Source organism: Terrapene carolina, unplaced genomic scaffold, assembly GCF_002925995.2.
Source record: "Terrapene carolina triunguis isolate 2854851 unplaced genomic scaffold, T_m_triunguis-2.0 Scaffold629, whole genome shotgun sequence".
NCBI classification, from domain to species: Eukaryota; Metazoa; Chordata; order Testudines; family Emydidae; genus Terrapene; species Terrapene triunguis.
Window position 1 is genome coordinate 5,776,406 of NW_020664980.1, and position 21,708 is coordinate 5,798,113.

At 43.5% G+C, this 21,708-nt stretch overlaps 1 protein-coding gene across 1 annotated transcript in view; it reads right to left on the reverse strand.

The window, feature by feature from the left end:
* Positions 1-21,708, reverse strand: part of PDLIM4 (PDZ and LIM domain 4) — an 86,110-nt gene that overhangs the window by 45,583 nt on the left and 18,819 nt on the right. The window contains exons 2-3 of the mRNA XM_026659508.1: positions 18,939-19,090; positions 253-337 (exon numbers count right to left, since the gene is read on the reverse strand). Of these exons, the coding sequence (XP_026515293.1) occupies positions 253-337; positions 18,939-19,090 (237 nt within the window). The remainder of the gene's footprint in view (positions 1-252; positions 338-18,938; positions 19,091-21,708) is intronic.

Genomic DNA, 21,708 nt, shown 5'->3' on the forward strand with positions numbered 1-21,708 from the left:
AAGAAAAAGAGGACAAAGACACTGACACAGGACAAGATGCACCACAGTCTATGATACGACAGACCAGAAAACAAAGTGGAGTCAATCCCAGAAAGGCAAGAAGATATGAAATAAGTTAGAAAAACATGTTGTACAGGAAGCTGGCTGACAATAAAATATGTTACTATTAAATGGCAAGGGGCATTCTTTGGGGACATGAGAGCATGAGTGTTTTTCACCAGGCTAGTAGATAGCTAATTATTGCTCCCATACCTGTGATTCTGACTCTATGTTGATCCGGTAAGCTTGTGCTTTTCCATCTTCTAGAATATTAGGAGACCAAGTCTTGCCTTCAGCCCTGCAATAGGGAATTAAACAAGAAAATTAAACAGAGAAGTTTAATGAAGAAATGCTTTCACTGGAGGTAATCGAATGCTATTCTGAAGCTCAGAAGAGTTTACATGAACATCACTCAGCAAGAGGTTTGTACCATTTGCTGCCTAAGTTACTCTTGAACCTTTCCACACCATGTGCCTGATAAAGATGACATAGTGCTTCAGTTTCTGTGCACAAATGTATCTTCAGCCATGCAAAGCGAGAATGCTGGAGCAGGCAAATGTCACTGTTCAAAGATTTTCCATGGGCCTGAACACTTTTTCCACGGAGGTGTCCCAATGTACTGTAGGGATTAGCTCACTGACATATTTCTGTTCAGTTCAATGTACTGAGCACGTAGGACCTACTTTCTGTGTCTGCTGCATTTGTTGGAAAAGCCCCTTGTTCTCCTCTCTACAGCAGAGAATTGAATGGGCATGCACAGGGTCTAGCATATGTATTGATATGTTTCACTGGCATTTCTGAGGCCAAAGAGAGCCTCTTAAGGGGGCTGAAAATTTTCAAAGGCACCTCAGAAACTGAAATGGCATGAGATGAACAGGGACAGGATTTTCAAAAGCGCCGAAGTCCCATTTTCAAAAGAGAGGAAGGAAGGAATCCTTTGACTTTCAGTGATATTTAAGAGCCTAAGTGCCTATGTCACTTTTGAAAATGGGACTTTGCAGCTTTTGAAATTCTTGGCCCTGGTCTTCTCATGCCATTTCAATTTCTCAGGATTGAATACTAGGATCTTCTATTTGATTCAGTTTTTAAAAAAAAGAACGTTGTATTTACTGAGGTATTTACATGACACGCCCCACCCCTGAATCACTGAAATGTCTAAGTGCCTCCCAAATATTTATCCTCGCAACACTCCTGAGGTAGGATAATATTATCCCCATTTTACAAATGGGGAACTGAGGCTCAGAGAGATCCAGTGATTTGCCGTCCCATAGGAAGTCTATGGCAAAACTAGGAACTGAACCTTAATATCCCAGGTACAAGGCTAATGCCTTACCTACAAGGCCATTCTTCCTCACTGCTGCACCTGTGGATCCAAAGGAGCCTACAGTAGCTGTTTCTAACATGTAGTTCAGAGCAGAGTAGACTATTTGTTAATAACACGATCAGATCAATATAGCTATTGTGAACACATAACGCTGGAAAAACATTATTCCAATTTTTAAAAAACTGCATTAGTTTGTCAATAACTAATATAACAGCAATCTTCTGCACTTATATCACACCTTTCCTCCAAGAATATCAAAATGTGCTAATAGCCAGACAAGCTGAGGCCCATCAAAGTCATAGGGACAGTTTCTTAGAGCTTTCTATTCCCTTAGTCCTGGAGTCACCAAGAGCTTGATAAAGGTTAACTTACACTGGCTGGTAACAAGACTCCTCCCTCAAGGGCCATTACGCAGCTGGGGAATCACCGGAGCACAAAGATCCACCCCAAAGCTCCAGCCCACTCCGCCGTCTCCCCCGAGTCCCCACCCTTACTCCGCCTCTTCCCGCCCCTCCCCCAAGACCTCTGACCTGCCCACTGCTCACTGCTCACTGCCCTCCCCCAATCACCTACCCCTAGCTGCCAAACAGCTGATCGGTGGCTCCCCGGAACAGCTGTGGCTGATGGGTGCTGAGCACCCACTACTTTTTTTCCATGGCTGGTTGAGCTCCGGAGCACCCATGGAGTTGGTGCCTATGGGGCCAAGTACCTGGTCTGCAAAGGTTTCTGAACAACTTAGCTCTTTCTGAGGGAATTTCCTTGGGAGGGGATGATAGGGTCCAAAGGTTTCATTTTGCCCCAGTCATTTTAACTTGAAGGAATCTGTTGCCTGGGTCTGCCTCTCTCTCTCTCTCTCTCTCATCTTCATCATGTGCTTTATTCATGCAACACAGAACTTTTTGTTTAACCTCAGGAGCCACATGCAGATAATTTTTGGAAAATGTGACAAGTTTGTTTAAACTAATAGGTGTAGCTTATTTGCTGCAGCCAAGAATCCCTTCGCTGGACTCTACCCACAATTTGCCACACACCACAGCTGAATTTCATTTAATTATTTGCAGCATCTCAGTTTGGAAAACAAGAAACGCACAGTTTTATCCCAGGAATTTTTGACTTGAATTCTTCCCTACGTCCTGTCTTTTTCTAGAGCCAGGGCCTGATCCAAGGCTCAGTGAAGCCAATGCAAAGACTCCCATGGACTTCAACAGGCTTCGAACACACCCAAAAGCTCCATGCTTTTATTTTTCCACATTGTTTGCTGCCTCTGAGTCTAGTTTTTGCAACACAGGGACACTTGTTATTTTTCATAGCTGGATATTTTACTCTAACAAAACTACCTGTACAGATGCCCCCCGACTTACGCAATCATTCCGTTCCAGAAAGCCTTGCATAACTCGAATTTTGCGTAAGTCGGAAACCTATACGCGCACATTATGCAAAAATTTCCACAACTCGAAAATCCTATTTCTGGCTTATGGAACTTTTTCCGTAAGTGCAAATTTGCGTAAGTCGGGTCTTGTGTAACCCGGGGAGCATCTGTATTATAATGACTAGATGCTGGGGAAAGAAACCCCCCTTGTAACTCAAGTCTGTCCCTAGAAATGTTTTACTGTTCAGCATCCCTTGTCCTAGGGGTGGCTGATCCTCCCAGGAATCTTAGCATTCCTAGCACTCCTAAGCTTGATCTTTACCATAATCTACTGCTGTGTGTTTGCTGCTCCTACTTTGAGTATTTCATTTTGAGGTGGCAGAACAGGAAAATATCTAGGTACTTTGTTCGAGGGTGTGGTGGGGGGAAAGGACCATTATAATTTCAATTTTCCCCCCGTATTAAATTAGTTTGACATTTGTTCAGATGGGAATCAGACAGTTATGAACTTCCTGCTCTGATCTGGTTTGGAGACCAAATGCAATTTAAGAAGAAGCCCTACGATTGCAACAAATCCAGCAAATAAGAGAGGAAGGATTCATAAAGTGATTTCAGTTCTGAAAGATAAAGTGATAAGCAATAGCATGTTCTCTCTGCCTTAAGCTGCCTAAGGGATATAGTCATCTCTAACTGCCGAACTGTGATTTCTCAGTTCTCCCCGACTCAAGCCTTGGCTACACTTGCAGCTGTACAGTGCTGTGAGATAAACCTGTCTTCGTACAGCTGAGTAGGGAAAGCGCTGCAGTCTGTCCACACTGACAGCTGACAGCACAGTGGCATGGCCACACTTGCAACATTTGCAGCTGTGTTGGGAGCGGTGCATTATGGGCAGCTATCCCAGCATTCATGTGGCTGCAACGTGCTTTTCAAAACAGGGGGAGGGGGGGTGGAGTGTGACAGGGAGTGTGGGGGGAGAGAGAGTGCTTTTTGGAGCGTGTCAGCTCTCTATTTTGCAAGTTCCGAACTCCCGGCCCCCTGCTCATTCATTCATTCATTCACTCACTCAAAGCAAACAGCAAACTGTTTGCTTTTTCTCTGTGGTACGAGCTTTGAAACCGGCACTTCCGCATTCCTGCAGCCGGTCACAACAATGGAGAGGATTGGTCACTTGACAAGGTGATCAGTACAGCGCTGCGGGTTGATTCCTGGTACACACTCACAGGGGAGAGTTGTAGCCACTCCGCTGTATCTCTTATGCTTCTCGGGGAGGTGGAGTACCTGCAGCGGTGTACCCAGGGAGATACAGTGCTGTACATGCCTTGCCAGTGTAGCCGATCAGTGAGTTACAGCGCTGTGGGCGACTTTACAGCGCTGTAACTCGCAAGTGTAGCCAAGGCCTCAGAAACAAAGAGATTCTGTTGTGTGTATTCAAGGTTTCTTTTTAGATGTATCATGAAAGATAGGGTTGGAATTTAGTCCCCAGGTTCACGCATGAAATCCTATCTGTGGCTGGAGCTTTTTAAAAAAAAAATCAAACTTGAGACTTTTTCTCCATATCAACCTGTCTGGCCCACAAGAAAAATGGATTTCTGATTTCAGCTGCATCAGGGTTTGGCCCGAACGGAAGATGATTTTGGTTTTATCATTCTACCAAATAACTATCTAGAAGGGGCAGCACCGGGTCAAATTCTGATCTCAGTGACACTTACCAAGAGAGTTACTCTGCATTTATACCAGTGTGGCCCAATGTCTGTAAGGAGGTGCTGTAGAGCAGAACTAATTGAAAAAACACAGCAAATAAAAGTTTGAAATGTGGAAAATGTTGACCTGTCCAGACAATAAGTCACCCTCAGACACACCCAAATCCCCACAGAAATGCCCAATTCCAGGCTACTTCCATTCTACTCTTGGGCCTGCGTGTGCATGGCCTGTCTGCAGATATTCAGTGATTGGGGAAGGGACGCAAGCAGCCTTTATTCCTTTGCATAATCTGCATAAGGGCCAGGCCAAAGTTGAAGGGCTGCTCTCACTGAGCCAACATGGGGGCACACAGAGCCCCATCAAGGAGAGGTCCTTAGCTCCAATGCCACTCTGCACCTGCCCACTGAACGAGGCCAGCAGCATGCAGAGGGGAGTAAGCCGCACTCCATAAAGAGGTAGTAGTAGCAGACCTATTCCCCCTATTCCCCCAAAGCAGTGGGGAGCTCAGGAAGGAATCTTAGGGTCAGGGCAGCTCCATGCCACCCCCAAAGCAGGGCTGTGCCTTAAAGCACAATTGAGCCCTTGCTGTATGTAACAAAAATCAGACTTTTCTAATGTAGATGGGGATATATTAGGCCTCTCGCTTGTCTGTTTCTAGTAGGCTGCTTAATTCACAGCTCGGGGTGGGCAAAGTGTTTTCAGACGTGCTGTATTATGTCGAAAGGAATTAAAGTCAGGTATGCGGAAGTCAATACCTTGTATCAACAATGCTCTACTTTAATTGAATATCTTCTACAACTATACTAAGAAAATAATTCTACCTGCATTCTGCCATGCCATCAATATATAGTTCTGTGGGAACAGAGCCATTGACAAGACATTATTAAAAAGCCAGAAGAAACTGTAGTCACCCTTGATCCTGCATTATTAATTTTTTGTCTAGTTGACTCACTGTCATTTTAGAAAAATTGCTTGCATACAGTCACATATTTACCAAAAGCTTTTTCACCTGGTAACAATCTGGAAGTCTTGTTCTTTTCATTTGCAGAATTGCTTTAAAGTCATGGGAATGCTTGGATCTCACTGTATTTCTAATTTCTCCACTCCCTGGCAAACGAAATCTTAACATTTGGGAAAAAGGCCAAGGACAGCCTTGGACGCTGCAGTCCTTTGTTTAACAACAGAACAGGTGCGACCATGCGCAGCAGCTGTGCAAGCTTCCCAACACAATCATACCATTGTGCCCCATCCCTGGCCTGCCGGGGTCACCTTTAGGGGGGAGGGATTAGTTCAGTGTCCATGCTCATCAAGACATTTGCATCTCTGATTAGACGACAAGTAAAGGGAGAATGTGGATTTTAGGGTATGGACACTGGTCCACTAGGAACTGGACTGAAAACACCAGCTGCTACGGCTACTGCTCATAATCCCAAGGGCTAATTTCCCCTAGGTAACTACAGAATGTTGGTTCAATTACTACAAAGCCACATAAGACTATCCTCTACCTCAGCAATAGAGTTAAAACGTCACACAACCAGATAAACATGGATGGGAACTGGAAGGAGTGGGTAGGAAAGAAAATGTATGGAATATTCTCTAGGAATCCAGGGCTGCTCAGAAGTTAGATGATTCCTTCCCTGAGGTGAGTTAATTTTATGGAGTCCAGTTCAGCAAAGCACTTAAGCATGTGCACAACTCTAAGCATCTGCTTAAAGTTATGCACATGTTTAAATTCTCCCCTACTTATCAAAGCACTTAAGTGCACACTTAAAGTAAAGCACATAGTCCTGTTTCTTTTCCAGGGCACAATGAGGCCACGTCTACACTACCCGCCGGATCGGCGGGTAGTAATCGATCTATCGGGGATCGATTTATCGCATCTCATCTAAACGCGATAAATCGATCCCCGAATCGACGCCCGTACTCCACCTCGGCAGGAGGAGTAAGCGGAGTCGATGGGGGAGCGGCGGCGGTCGACTTGCTGCCGTGAGGACGGCCAGGTGAGTCGAACTAAGATACTTCAACTTCAGCTACGCGAATAGCGTAGCTGAAGTTGCGTATCTTAGATCGATCCCCCCCTAGTGTAGACCAGCCTTGAGAGTAGCTAATCCAGCCCTGGAGCTTCAGGGATTCACAAGGAAGTTCCTGGGACTTGGGAAGTACAGAACTCTTGGGCTCATTCACCCACCTGGCCTTTTACAGAGCACTTCAATAACTTTTTGTGGAGCTGGAGAGTTTTACTTCCTCCTCCCTTCCTTCCCCCAGCTAAACTGGTACATTGTCTTCTGGGCTTTGCACAGCCAGGATATTTTTTTGCTGGATTAAACCCTGAGGAGTTCCAAAGGGGAAGCTGTGATTCACTTTTTTTCAGTGGCACATTTACTGGAAACTTGGGACCGTCATATATAGTAATATTTCCCATATCCCAGCAATATTACTGCATGATTTCCAGCAACTGTACCCAAGACATTACCCTCCAGGGAGCCTTATTAAACTTTTATAGTACTGGAAACAGAATGCAAAAGGAAATTGACCATGCAAAGTTCTGGAGAGTTTTAGGGGTAAATTTCCAGAGGGGCCATTACCAGGCCACCTTTTGTGAGCACACAATGCCTGTCCATTTGAGGTAAAATTCATCTCACGCAGAGAACCAGCAAGGCCTCTCAAACCTGCCTTAAGAGGAACTTAAATGGTGCATAGGCCTCATGCTGGCCCTTTGCACTGGAGTGAATTATATCCTTTCGTAGGACTACAAGCATGAGTAAGGCAAGCACGATCTGGCTCTTAATCTTTGCACAAGGCTCCAGATGACATCAATGGGAGTTCAACGGCAGGGCAGAATTTGGCTCTTTATGATTTTTAACCCCAACTCTAACTTTTGGTTACACATCTAAGAGGGACTGTAAAAATGGCACTATTGGGTTCCATGTATATTCTCTCCCTAGTATATCATATCAAGTCTGATCTGAGTGCAAGTTGGAATTCCTAACTCCTGTAAACTCATCCTGGCTCTGAAATTCAAGGTGCGATCATTCTGCATCGGGAGCTCAGTTAGCTATTCTGCTGATGATGTAAGGGGCAGAATGGAACTTCGTTTACTCTCCCATAGCTGTTGGTTTTGGAGGGCAAAGAAGGGCAAAAAGCAGTAAACATTTATGTTTGACTCTGAAGTAGGCCTATTAGAATGAGAGGTTTTGGTAAGTGGCGTTTTAACATAGTTACTTTTCAGATTAATGCAATTCAGTTCAGAATAGTACAGAAAAATCAATTAAAGATGCATGTGGTATATTTGTGAACCTGTTCCACCTCTGGGTCTCAGGAGACCCACGATTTCAGGAAAAATGGATACTTGAGGTAACAGTCTGTATGTGTGATTACACTGCAAAGTAACCATTCCCAACTATTTTACACTGAAAGTACCCCAACGTTGGGTCTCATTGAAGTCACAATTTGGAAATAGTTTAGGATAAAAAAAATCCATTGTGCTCTTTCAAGCTGACAAAAAGTAGAAATATAGGAAGTTGAAAGGCAACTTGAAATCTACATAATATGATTAACCAAGGTCTGCCTTTTATAGCAAAATTTAAGAATATTTTTTAGGCAAGATACTTATTTTCAAGAGTTCATATTTACAGCAAAATGTATTTTTTGTGATGAATCCTTGTACTTGTCAGACTTGCAAACAGTGGACTGTTGGCTATTTGTGTGTACTATATAATGTGTTTTGTGTTCTGGTTCACAGAATTTTTAGGGCTTGTGCCTTCAACTCATAGTCTTCAATGGGAGTTAAGAGTGCTCAGTACATTGTAGGATCATGTGATTTATTCAATCAACCCTGGCAACAGCAGAACTCTAGTATTAACAGGCTATAAAGGGAAAGGAGCGCGAGGGTGTGGGAGTATAGTTATTTTTACTATACTTCAAAACCAAATTTTTCCACATCTTTGTCTATTATAGGGGTGTGTGTGTGTGTGTGTGTGTGTGTGTGTGTGTATATATATATATATACACACACACACACACACACACACACATATATATGAGACAGAGCGTGCCTTCTTAGTTCAAGCTTCTTTTCGTTATTTATATAACTCAAAAACACCTTCTATTACAAATAAATGAACCTAGGCAAGATTTACCATACAATGATTTTATCATCAATTTACTTTTTTTTTAAACTGAAATCTCTGGCCTCCAGTCAAATGCAAAGGTTTGATGATTAAATATCAGAATGTCCATGGAGCGTTTCTGCGAGAAAGAACTCTGCGCGCAGTGCTGATTAATAAAAATAACCTCTTCTTTAAACAGCTGCTGTAAACCTACCATTTTACTCTCCTTTGGCAATCTCAGGATGATGAATGAGCCACATATTACGCTACCTTGGCTCCAAATGTAACAGGGGGAGGAAAAGATGACATAGAAGCATGCCAGCTGAGTTATAAGATGTCATCCTAAATTGTTCTGCTAAATCTTCATTTACACCCTCACTTACTTTCTCCCACATAAACCAGAAGACATGTGCCATTAGTAGCCTACTAAGCCCACTTGAACTCTTGCCCTTGGATCTGAAAGCCATTAACCATGACCCTAATGTCTGCCACCTTTCATAGGAATGCCTAGGTAATTTCTCATACATTACATCAGTAACCACATGTGAATCAGTTATACAAGCTGGCTTCATTCAGGGGCTGAGGAATATTTTCCGCTGCTTCATTTCTGAACAAATGGGCTACTGTATTACTTTGTTTGCCCCAGCATGGGTGTCCTTGAATGGCCTCACACACCAAAGGCAAAATCCTGCTCTTGCTGAAGCCAGTAAGAGTTTTGCCATTGACTTCAATGGGAACGGAATCGGGACTCCACAGCATAGTTAGATAGAAAGCAGCCTCTTATAAAAGCATGGTATAGTCCTCTAACAGAGGACAGATCAGAGATTAAACACATACCATACAGCCTTGCACTGGAATCAGTATGGAGGCAGACAGCTCCAGCTGGAGCTAGAGGAGACGTTGTGCCGGAGACAACATTGGCTCCTGGAGCTCCACAAAGCCTCTATAGCAGTGTTTCTCAACCTTTTTGATACCAGAGACTGGCTTGCTGCCTTCCTCAACTGCGTCCGGGAGATCTAAGGTACCGGCGCTGGTCCACAGACTGGTTGTTGAGAAACACTGTTCTACAGCATCATTGAAAAGGCTGAAACATCCATTCCTCAATGCACGTGGCCAGCCCAGGGGACTTAGGGCATTACCTCACGCTCTCTGGAAGGAAAGCAACACATAGTCCTTGTGGATGGGATAGCACAGGTACCAAAGGAATCTCCTTGCACTCTCTCCCCTTCCTTGCAGACCTGTGCAGGACTGGGCACAAACTTGTCAAGAGCTTCCTAGTTATGTCTATTGAGGGCAATGGGAGCAGCATCAGGCCCTCAGTCTTCAATTCCAATGCAATTATGTATCCACTGGTATCACTTGTCTCCTACTGAAAGAATGCCACAAATCTTAGGCAACTGTAAAGAGAGCGGATGCCATTTGGGAAAATGGAATTCCCAGTGCTCTGCCTTCTTCTGGCTTTGAAATCTATAAGTAGCCTGGACATTTAGCTAACATTACCTTCTAGCCACTGCTTTTCCCAGCACTGCTTCTTAGCATGCTTAGCGCAACAAGCCTCAGGTGGCATGTGACCAGGATTCATCCCCGAATTTGGTCAGCTGGATGGATCGTTAGCTTCCCTGGGGTGGTACTGATGGGGAGTGCAACGTGAACGCTGATTCATACCCCCCCTCCCAGCACTAAAATAACCAACAACCACCACCTCTTATCTATACTCTATCAGGTCCAAACTCAACACCATTTTACAAAACTACAGTAATCAAGCCAGAATCAATACTTTCAAACTTGGGTCCCCAAAGTTAGGCACCTGGAGTGGGTCTGCCAGTTGCTGAACACCCTCCACTCCCGCCAACTGAGGGAGCTTGGAACCCTGTAGGAAGGCACCTTAAACATTAACCTACCTCACAAACTGGTCTGATTTTCAGCGCACCCACCGTTCTGTTCGATTTGAGAACCTCTGAAAACCACTCAACACCTCTGACAATAAAGACACTTAATTAGGTGGCCAACCCTGGGGATGCAAGCACTGCTTTTTGGTGACCAGGAGGCTGTATCACCACCAGTCCTGCTTTAAGCGACCCAGTTCTCATTCCTGGGACACAGATCTGACAATCCTTGTATTCTTCGAAGGCAGAAATGCCAGTTTCCACATGGCACATGCATTAATACAGTGAAGTTAACTCATGCCCAGTCATATAAAATATCAGGTGTGCCCAAGGGGGACTTAGGTTACGAGTCCTATGAGAACTTCCTTACGGTCCTCCTTTTAAAATTTCAACCAGGGTTTTCATCCCTGATACTCTGAGATGCAGCACAGTCACTTTTGTCTATGCTGCTGTTCCCCTTGCACCTCAGTTCTTTTTGGCTGCTTGACAGCACAGCTCCTCCAGGTGTCCTGCTGCCCGGGATCTCCCTAATTGCCAGCTGCCTCCAAAGTCCAATGCTGAAGGTTTCTACAGTTGGCAGATAATGGGGGAAGTGTGTCACCCCTTCCCCAATTGTTGGGTTGTTCTTTGGTTTGAAGGGCTACCAGACGGCACACTTGGATGACAAGGAGTATGTGTCAGAGCTAGGAATAGAACCTAATGTTAAGGGATCTGGATGCCTAATTCTCAGTTAAAATCAATGATACTTAGTTGTCAAAATCCCCTGGGCAGCTCTGACTATCTCAGCTTAAATGTCTTGGCACTCCAGCCCCTGCTGTAATCGCTACAGCATTTTTAGTGAACAGTACCCAGTGTAGGAAGGCAATATCATATAGTTTCCATATTATATAATCTTATCTTTTGCTAGGCAAAGAAAGAAAGCTAGCTAGCTCCAGGTTGGGCTTTACTTTGTGTTTTCATTTAAAAACAAAACTGAACACAAAAGGTAAACAAGTCAGTTATAGTACTTATCATCCAGTATAAATAATCCAGCATGCGCTGTATGTTAGCATTTGCTATGAAGATTTTTATGTGTAGCACAAATACTGTAAAATAGGAATTTGCTAATAATCTGAAGAGAAACTCTGCTTTGACTTCTTGAGGTTTAGCCAGCGGACATTACTCATATGAGCATATTTTAATTCGTGGTACTTTTTGTGCTGCTCTTCTACTGAACAGTCAAGCTGGGTAGATATTGCAAAAAAAGATTCCATGAATATTCACTCAAATTCCTATGTGACTTCACCTTGGCTATCGTCATGTTCCCTTTGTGATCACACATCACCAATGGTCATGTGATCCAGTGTAACTGGCATGGATGTTCATGCCTGTGAATTTCAAAATTGCATGTGTGTTTGTATTTGTGCTGGGAGTGTTTATGCAGCTATCCAATCAGGGAATAGAAAAAATAAATTACAGCTTATCTGACCCATCATAACCAACACTGCTCTTCTGTCAACTACACAGAGAACTATTTGCAATCTATCCATGAAGTCATCTCTGCCCCTTATCAACAGATCTCACATGATGGTGAAAGACCTACTGCTTGAGTTGCTCCCTCCAAAATATTGTTCAGGTGCACAGGCTGGGCAGCACAGGAAAGTTTTCACTGCCTATGGTGCACCAACTCTGTGCTGAATACATTTTCAGTCACTCTGGGTTTTTATACCATGCGCACCAGCACAGTATCTGAGTGCCTTATATGACCCAGTTTTACAGACGGGCTGTGCAACCCCCAACTCCCAAAGTCAACGAGGGATGTGGTTGATCAGCACCTCTAAAACTCAGGCCGTTAGTGTTGGTGTCAGTGTGTCCAGGGCTGTTAATCTGTTTTCTTTCAAAAGATCAGATTTCTTTCTTTTTTATAAATTATTCATCCAGTCTCTGATTTTCCTGCTGAACTTTTCAGTGGGAGTCAAAGGGTATTTGATGAACACAATTTGGAAACAAAAACAATCTTGTTACATATCTGAATAGCGCATAATGTCGAGAGTTCAGTGAGAAAAGGGTACTGGATGGAAAGCCCCAAAAGAAACAAAAGGATGAAAGATGTTCATTGAGAGGTCCTCTACTCTCTTTACATGATGATTAGTCACACTGGATTTGGGTGATGCCTTATTTGGCAAAATATTTGCAGCACCAAATTCCATAAGTACTCACTCAGCAGATACAAAAGAGTAACAAAAAAATAAATAACCCTGCTATCTCAAACATGTTTCACTCACACATCCCCCACTTTTGTTTTAATTCGTGAGCTAAAAAATAAGCAAATTAAAAAAAAAAAGATTTTTGCTGACCTGCAAATTACTTTTTAGCTAGAAGAAAACAAAGAAGTGAAAGACGTCAAGGACACAACTTGGAAAACGTTCACATAATCGCTGAGATAGGAGGGCGTCAGTGTAAGAATTCCGCGTCTCAGAAATACGTGCAGTACTTGCACAGGAGTAAGAAGTCGTCAACACCCTGCATCTTGGTGTCTTTTTAGAACTCAGTTCAAAGCAAACCCTTAAAGAGCTAGATTCTCAGCTGGTGCAGTGCAAAGCCAATGAAAAATACCACAAAAGAGGCTGGCCTTTTGTACCTCCAGCCCTGATCAGAAATGGAAGTGGCTCAAATCTCATGGAAAACTTGACCCTGGAAGAACTCCAGACGAATTGGACAGACTCAATTGTACTGTATGCTTGTCTGGACCATATCCAAACCTTTGATGGTTTACCAATCATGAAGTTAATGTGTGTCAGCTGACAGCATTGGCTGCTATGGAAAGGTCTGTCCTCTTAATCCAAAGCCGGAGAGAAAATTAAGTAAGTAACCGTAAGAGTGTTTTGGCTCAGGAATGGCCTTCAGTTGACAGAGACAGTGCTGTTGGGCATTATTTTGCCCTAGGCATCCCCCAACCAGCTTTCTGGACATGCGGTGGCTGGGCTGGAGCCTCATTAGCGACAGGGAGCCCTTAAAGGGGAAGACTCCCTCCCAGAAGCCATGCTGGGGGTCGGTGAGCCAGACCTGTGGAGGTGGCAGCTCTCAGCCCCAATTGCTGGTGGTGGTGTGGAATGGGGAGCGGTGGCAGCACCTTTAGAGAGGTAGAACTCCTCTGCAGAGGTGGCCAGGTTGGTGTGTGCCAGCTCTCTACCACTGATACTGTGGTGGGAGCCAGAGTCACAGCCATACTTGTGCAGCTTCCAAGTGGTGCAGAGTTGGGGGGGCCTGGCCAGAGGCACCCTACAAAAACTGGCACCTAACCAGCTACCTATGCAACCTATCCTAATGCAGACCTGGAGGCTGAGAGCACAGTGCAAGGGCACCAGTGCAAATCTACTGCCTCTGGTTTTTCATAGACAGATGAAAGTGAATGTCAGCCTGCACGGAGTCAGCTAAATGACTTCTAATGCATGGGAAACTTGCAGATTTTCACTACTGTGAGGATAGTAACACTAGACAATTAAAAAAAAATCCTTGTTATCCCCAGAGGCAGTTCCCTCACTCAAATGATCTCACTTCTTTCTTAGAAAGGCAGCTCTTGAATGGTGATTCATTTTCACTGATGACATAGACCTGGATCAGACTTCAGCAATGACTAACTATTGGGCAAGATTATCTGGAACTCAACAGATCATTCAGGACTGAGCAGAGAAATCCAACAGCCATGTCACCAAACACTCAGTTTGGGCCAAGCTAAAAATAGAGCTAATGAAGTGTTACTGTAGTTGCTTGCCTTACTGTACAAAATAAACTATTCAATTTTTCCTATCAGGAGAAAGGCCTTATTTAAATATTACACTAATTAACTTATATTGGCACAATAGCCTCAAGGGTATATTTTCTTCATAAAGAACTACGTATTCATATATGAAAGAACTGCAGGATCCAGTCTAAGGGTATGTCTTCACTACCAGCCGGATCGGCGGGCAGCTATCAATCCAGCGGGGATCGATTTATCGCATCTAGTCTAGACACGATAAATCGATCCCCGAGCACTCTCCCGTCAACTCCTGCACTCCAGCTCGGCGAGAGGCGCAGGCGGAGTCGACGGGGGAGCGGCAGCAGTCGACTCACCGCAGTGAAGACACCACGGTAAGTTGATCTAAGTACGTCAACTTCAGCTACATTATTCACATAGCTGAAGTTGCGTAACTTAGATCAATTCCCCTCCCCCCCCCCCCCCCCCAGTGTAGACCAGGCCTAAGTTAAAGCACATAGAAAATGGTTACTTTGGATCCAACTCTGTCCTCGGGTACATCAGTATTACTCTTGTGGAAGTCAATGGAAATTGTGTATGGATGCCTGGATCCTTTTATCTCCCCAATAACTGGCCACATGTTATCAGGTGCTTATACAGTTTGCCGTCCTGTGTAATAGAGGCTGAAGAATTTCACCCATCCATTGCTGCATCAAGGTGTTAACTTGTGGTTGAGTTAGAGCATCTCATTTAGAAAGACGTCAAATCCCATATAAAGACTTCAGGGCCCCAATTTTTAAAGGTATTTAGGTGTAGCTGCACTCAGCATTACGACCCCTGACTGCTTTTGGAACCTAAATCTTATTTTTAAAAGAGATTTAGGCACTTATGAGCCTCATAAGTGCCTAAATCTCTTTTGAAAATGAGATTTAGACTCCTAAATCAGTTATATGTTACAATGCTGAGCATAGTAATACTTAAATATCTTTAAAAATCTAATCCCAAATGATAGAATCTGCTACATCTCTTGGTAAGTTGTGGCAAAGAACTTAATTACCCTGACTGTTAAAAATGTGTGTCCACTTTATTTCTAGTCTAAATTTGCCTGGTTTCAGCTTCTGGCCATTGGATCTTGTCATGCCTTTGTCTACTAAAGAGTCATCTACAATCAGAAATCTTCCATAGCAACCTACAGACCGTGATCAAGTAATCTCTTAGCCTTCTCTTTGATAAACCAAATAGACTGAGCTTCCATAAAGCAGCTTGACTGGCTGTAAGATCCTCTGCCTGAGAACCTGAGGACCCTGTATAATAAAGATTGTTATAGTGTTCTGGTGTCAGCATCCCGTGTCTTCAAATGTAATATATTGGTTACTCTGTATACACTGGAATCTGATCATAACAATGGCCTGATCCAGCTCCCACTACAGTTAATGGAAAGACTCTGACGGACATCAGTAGGGGGTTTGTTTGTGCCCTTCGTGAATTCACACAGGATGATACTCCATTTTAGTGGAGTGAGAGCTCCATTTCAATGCATTTCAGTGGAGGGTCACCTACAGTGAAGCTTTACTCCAGCATAAGAAGGTTCCACTGTGCTAGACCCCTTGAAGGACATAAGAACAAAAGAACTGGGTCAGACCAAAGGGCCATCCACCCCAGCATCCTGTCTGCCGACAGTGACCAATGCCAGGTGCCCCAGAGGGAGTGAACCTAACAGGTAATGATCAAGTGATCTCTCTCCTGTCATCCATCTCCACCCTCTGACAAACAGAGGCTAGGGACACTATTCCTGACCCATCCTGGCTAATAGCCATTAATGGACTTAACCTCCATGAATTTATCTAGTTCTCTTTTAAACCCTGTTATAGTCCTAGCTTTCACAACCTCCTCAGGCAAGGGGTTCCACAGGTTGACTGTGCGCTGTGTGAAGAAGAACTTCCTTTTATTTGTTTTAAACCTGCTGCCCATTAATTTCATTTGGTGGCCCCTAGTTCTTATATTATGGGAACAAGTAAATAACTTTTCCTTATTCACTTTCTCCTCACCACTCATGATTTTATATACCTCTATCATATCCCCCCTTAGTCTCCTCTTTTCCAAGCTGAAAAGTCCTAGCCTCTTTAATCTCTCCTCATATGGAACCCGTTCCAAACCCTTAATCATTTTAGTTAGCTCCTTGACACATTGTAGTTCCAAGGGGAAATGGTAAAGCAGAGAAGGAGGGGGAGAAGGAGCAGAGAAGTGTTACCACCTTGTGTGGAGAGGAGTAAGGAGAAATCCCTGTTTCCCAGTCTCACTACAGCCCCACTTTGTGATGAGACAGGCCACTCTTACTAAAGCCACTCCCTGTGGGAAGCAGAGAGATGTGGCAGGCCTGATAGATCCTCTCTTGTTATATGAAACTCTGCTCTTGATGAAGCTTTCTGTGAAACAAACCACTTAACCTCTTTGAGGCAAGGACTATATACTCTGTTCCTCCAGGACCTGGCACAACGGGGTCCAAACTTGATCGGGGACTCTGGGTAGTACTAAAATATTAATGTTAAAAGAGAGTTCTATTTTATTTATGATAGCTGTTTATAAATGACCAAACTGTACACATAGGAATAAGGCTAGGGCTTTGAGAAACACCAATAACTAGTTACTTAGATTTCAGACCAGGTTTTAAGGTCCAAAAATCTAAACAATTTTTAAAAGGAAGTATAAACAGTGAATGGTAGCTCTTTACATAAGGAAATGCCTTTTTAACATGAAGTGGAAAATCTTATAAATGTACTTATATCTATCACAGATCACATTAGTCATTAATGTGCCTCATAAAACTCACTCATTTTGGCTGGACAATTATAGTAATTTGTGATTTAATTAGAAACATTTGGCCAGGGAATGAATTCCGGTGGAAAGAAAAACAAAATCCATTTACATGAACTTTTGTTTTGCTTTAAATCATTCCTAAAAGTTTAAACACTCAGCAGAGCTTGGAAAGTGTGCTAAGGCACGTAGACGAAAGAGATTAAGGTAATAGGTGCTATGTATGTGGTGCTTCTTCAAGCCCAGATTTCAGTCCCAAGAGTGCTCCCGTTGAAATCAACAGGAGTTTTTCAGTGGGAACAGGCCTGGACGTTTAGACATGTAAATCTGCTTCTACCAAAAGCCCTACAGTGTGCTCATGCAAATTCAAATACAAATGACCTGGAATATATATTGCCTTATCTACCTTTTCTATAACGTCATTTTAAAAGCATTTGTTTACCTGGAGCAGATACACAAACCACTGGGGCACATTAAGAAACAAACCTATTGATACACTACGGTGTCATTCTTTATTCTGAGACCAGTCACCAATCTTTTGCAGATGTACCAACTTTGCATGATCTCCTGGGACAAACTGGCTGATGCAAATAGGAAAGAACGGTTAAAAAATAATAAAATGTATAAATGAAGCCCTGGTCCCAGTGGCCTGCTCCCTGGACAAACAGAGGCAGGAACTGTTGCAGAGGCAGCATGCTTAGCCTTTTGGTGGGAGGGGAAGGAATACTTGGGGCTTGTCTACACTTGAAATGCTACAGTGGCACAGCTGCGCCGCTGTAGCATTGCAGTGTAGACACTACCTACACAGACAGCAGGCATTCTCCCACTGACGTAGGCAATCCACCTCCCTGAGAAGCGGTAGCTAGGTCGACAGAAGAATTCTTCCACTGACCTAGCACTGTCTACACCGGGAATGAAGTCAATTTAACTACATCACTCAGGGTTGTGGATTTTTTACCCAGCGATGAAGCTAGTGTAGACCAGCCCTTAGACCACCTTTGTACAGGAACACTCAGGAGAGTTAAAGTGAATCAGCTAAAAGGTGTGAAGTAAATATGCATAAATTAAAGGGTGTTCCATTCAGGAGTAAAGTGGCCATAATTTGCTGTAATTTAATCCTCGTCCAAGGATTCCAGGGTGGATTAAGGGCTTGTCCATGGGAACAATTAGTTCGCCGCAAACTGGGGTGTGAATTTACCCCGCACTAGCCTGCCTTAGACTATCTGTCCTTGTGGACCTATTGATGCACATTAACAGTTGATGTGCTTTGACAAGCCCTTAATCCTCCCTGGAATCCTTGGACGAGGATTAAATTACAGTGAACTACGTACTACGGCCACTTTCCTCCTGAATGAAATGCCCTTTAATTTATGCATGTTGACTTCACACCTTTAGTAGATTCACTTTTAACTTCACTGAGCGTCCCCATGTAGACAAGCCCTTAGGGTCACTCAGGCCTTGGCTACACTGGCGCTGTACAGCACTGCAACTTGCTGCGCTCAGGGGTGTGAAAACGCCCCCCCCAACGCAGCGAGTGCAGCGCTGTAAAGTGCCAGTGTAATCAGAGCCTGCAGCGCTGGACGCTTGCTAGCAGCACTGCAAGCTACTCCCCTCGGAGAGGTGGAGTACATACAGTGCTGCGAGAGAGCTCTCGCAGCGCTGGCGGCGCGACTACACTCGCGCTTCACAGTGCTGCCGCGGCAGCGCTGTGAATTCCCGAGTGTAGCCAAGGCCTCAGATGCGATTATTTTGGGCATTAAGATGTCACATCAGAGCTGCTCCAACACGAACTGCCTTCTAGTCCTCCCTAGCTAGGAAAGAGGCTACAGCTCAGAGATTCAGAGGAAAACAGGAAGGTGCTCATGGTTGCCATGTGGTTGCAGAAGAGCACCTCAAGGAAGGGGACATTTAGTTACAAATATGGACACAGTTACTATGTAGAGGTGTAAGTGTTTGAAGGGAAAGTGCAGACACCTACCTGTTCACAGATAGCATCAGCTGGTCCATACATGCTTTGATCTTGTTTTGTGCTTCTAGATGAGTCATATTTTCTGTGCTCTCTCCATTAATTGCCAGAATAATATCTCCGGGGCACAGGTTAGCCATGGCTGCCTTACTCCCAGGATTAATCTACACAAGGAAAGAAAGAAAAAAGTGCTACTAAAAAGGATGCATTGTATGAGAACACATAACAGTTAAAGAAAGAGGACTGGTTCTTTGGAAAGGAAGGGAATGTAGCAAACTTCCTGTTACCAAAGCAGCTGTGAGTGAACAGTTTTCAATGGAAAGGGCCATTGTGCTTTGTCTGGGATGGAGATATTTACCATGGATGGAGTTTGGGTGTGTTTTCAGAAGTAGCTTCAATTTTGGGCTGCCCTATTTTCTCCCCCGAAGACTGTGTTCTGTAGACACACTGGATGATTCTAGTTATGGGTCTGATTCAAAGCTCTTTGAAGTAAATTAAAAGATTCCCATTGACTTCCATGAGCACTTGATACCGATCTCTTTGCAAACTTGCTTTTTTACATACAATAATGTAATGTAGCCCTTCACTCAAAGGGAGCTGGGCACCTAAAATCCCTTGGGATCCTTTGAAAATCCCAGCCTCTATTCACAGGCTCCATCACATGCTTGAGAACCAACTTCTGAAGAGTGCTGAAAAAATGGAAGTTGGTGGGGGTTTTTTTTGGCAAAAACAAAGAGACGCATTATAGCAGTTATGCTAACAGCTTCCTTCAGAGGTGTGATATTCTACATCAACTTTCCCCAACTGCTGCTCAAATTACGTGTCTCTTTCCAGTCTTGCATGAAATATCATTATGCTTATTAAATCTCCATCACTTTTCCCCTACTGTTTTTGTATTAATGCCAAAATCTCACTAAGCTTAGAATTCCTTTCTGGGGAAACTAATGACATGTCCAGGTACCAGTTGTGGTTGGATTGTACAGATTTAGGGCCGAACACTACAGGTCTGAGTGAGCCATAGTTATTCAAAGCAGTGGGTGTTTTGTCTGTATCTGGCCCAGTATATTTCTAATTTTCGCAAAAATAAAATAAAATAATGTAATATGTAGGCAGTACAGTTGCCAATAAGTGGTGTCTAACTGTGTAAACTGTTGATAGCTAAATGTTTGTCCTCAAATTTCCTCCTCAGTCATTCATAGCATCTGTTTATGCTTACACACACTTGCTATGAGAGTCACCAGCATGGTTTATATAGTGAGAAAGTGCAGTCTGTTAGATATTGTACTTATTCATCTCTCATTGCATTTTAAATGGGATGTCTTTTGGATACCATTTAACGTCAGTCTTTATTTATACTAGAATAATCCTGTGTCTCAAGAGATGCGTGACTGCTTCAACATATTATTTTGCAGAATTACCGGGGCACATCTCTGACAGACAGATTAGGATTAAAAAGTAGTCTAATTTAGGATCGACTAGAGATTCCACCTCCCCATCCAAGTATAAACTACAAATTAGTCATGGAATTACAGCCTCTAACAACTGTCTCTTGGCAACTTCACTTTCTCATGGAAAACTCTTTGGCTTTGATTTTTTCCTATTACACACAACCCGTGATCTCTGTTGCATTTTACTCTTAAGTGGAACTATGCTTTTTTATATGGATTGCAGGTGACCGGCCTGCTGCTACAGAATGACAGTATTAGCGACATAAAGAAACCTCCAAACATGACTGTTTGGTTTGAGAATAAAGTGAAAGGGAAATTCTCCAATATTGTAACTTGGTCACTTCAGGGGGCCTCTAAGGGGAAAATGTTTTTAAACAAACAAACAAAAAATCCCCACAATTTACATCCCTAGAAAGTAAATTTCCTATGCTATATTCAACATGTGACTCAAAAACCAGGATCGCTACTCAGCTCCGTACTGTCTCCCTTGTATGCATTGTTTGGATGGATGCAATGAACAAACTGGCTAACAAACCACATATATCAATTGTATCAAATACTTGGGACCCAATTCAGGCCCTGGTTGATTTCTAGGTGCCACCAGGCATGCACACTGCAGTGTGTTATTTATTCTGAGCCTCCAGAGATACACTAGGGACCTTAACAAACAAGCACAAACATGATTCTTGCCTTAAAGAGAGCACAGTCTAAGTTTAAATATGACAGATGTAGTGAGATAGACAAGGGGTGAGAGGGAGACCAGGGCAATAGCAATATCACCTGGCTAAGAGAGAGGCTCAGGTAGACATTTTGATTTTGAGGCCTGTTTTGTATTGGCGAGGAGTATCATATGAACTCATGTTCTAATCCGGCCTCAGCACCACACAGAGCCCTCTGCGGGCACAAATTGTTCCCCTGGCAGGAATAATGTGGAAAGACATTGAGTGAACAGGGCAGGGAGCAGCCAGTTTAAAACATACTGACCAAGCCACTTGTCACAGAATACCCCCTTCATGATGATGGGTACAGAGTGCCAGTGGGGCATGAACTCTAAGGGCTTATGGGAAGACAAGAACCTCTTTTCATGTCTAATCAGAACAAGCAACCTGCACTAGGTCCTTTGATGCTTTTGCCATGATGAATCAGCATTTCTTATTTACTTTTCAATGTTTTCAGATGGCTTATTTTGTTCTGTAACTCTCCAAACCATTGGGCTTTCCACCTCCTTCATTTTTAGGCTCCACTGTGATGAAAGTGTCCATTTTCTATAATGTACAAGTAAAATCTAGATTCATGATAGGGTTTTCCCCCTCCATTCAGCTTAACTAAATCAG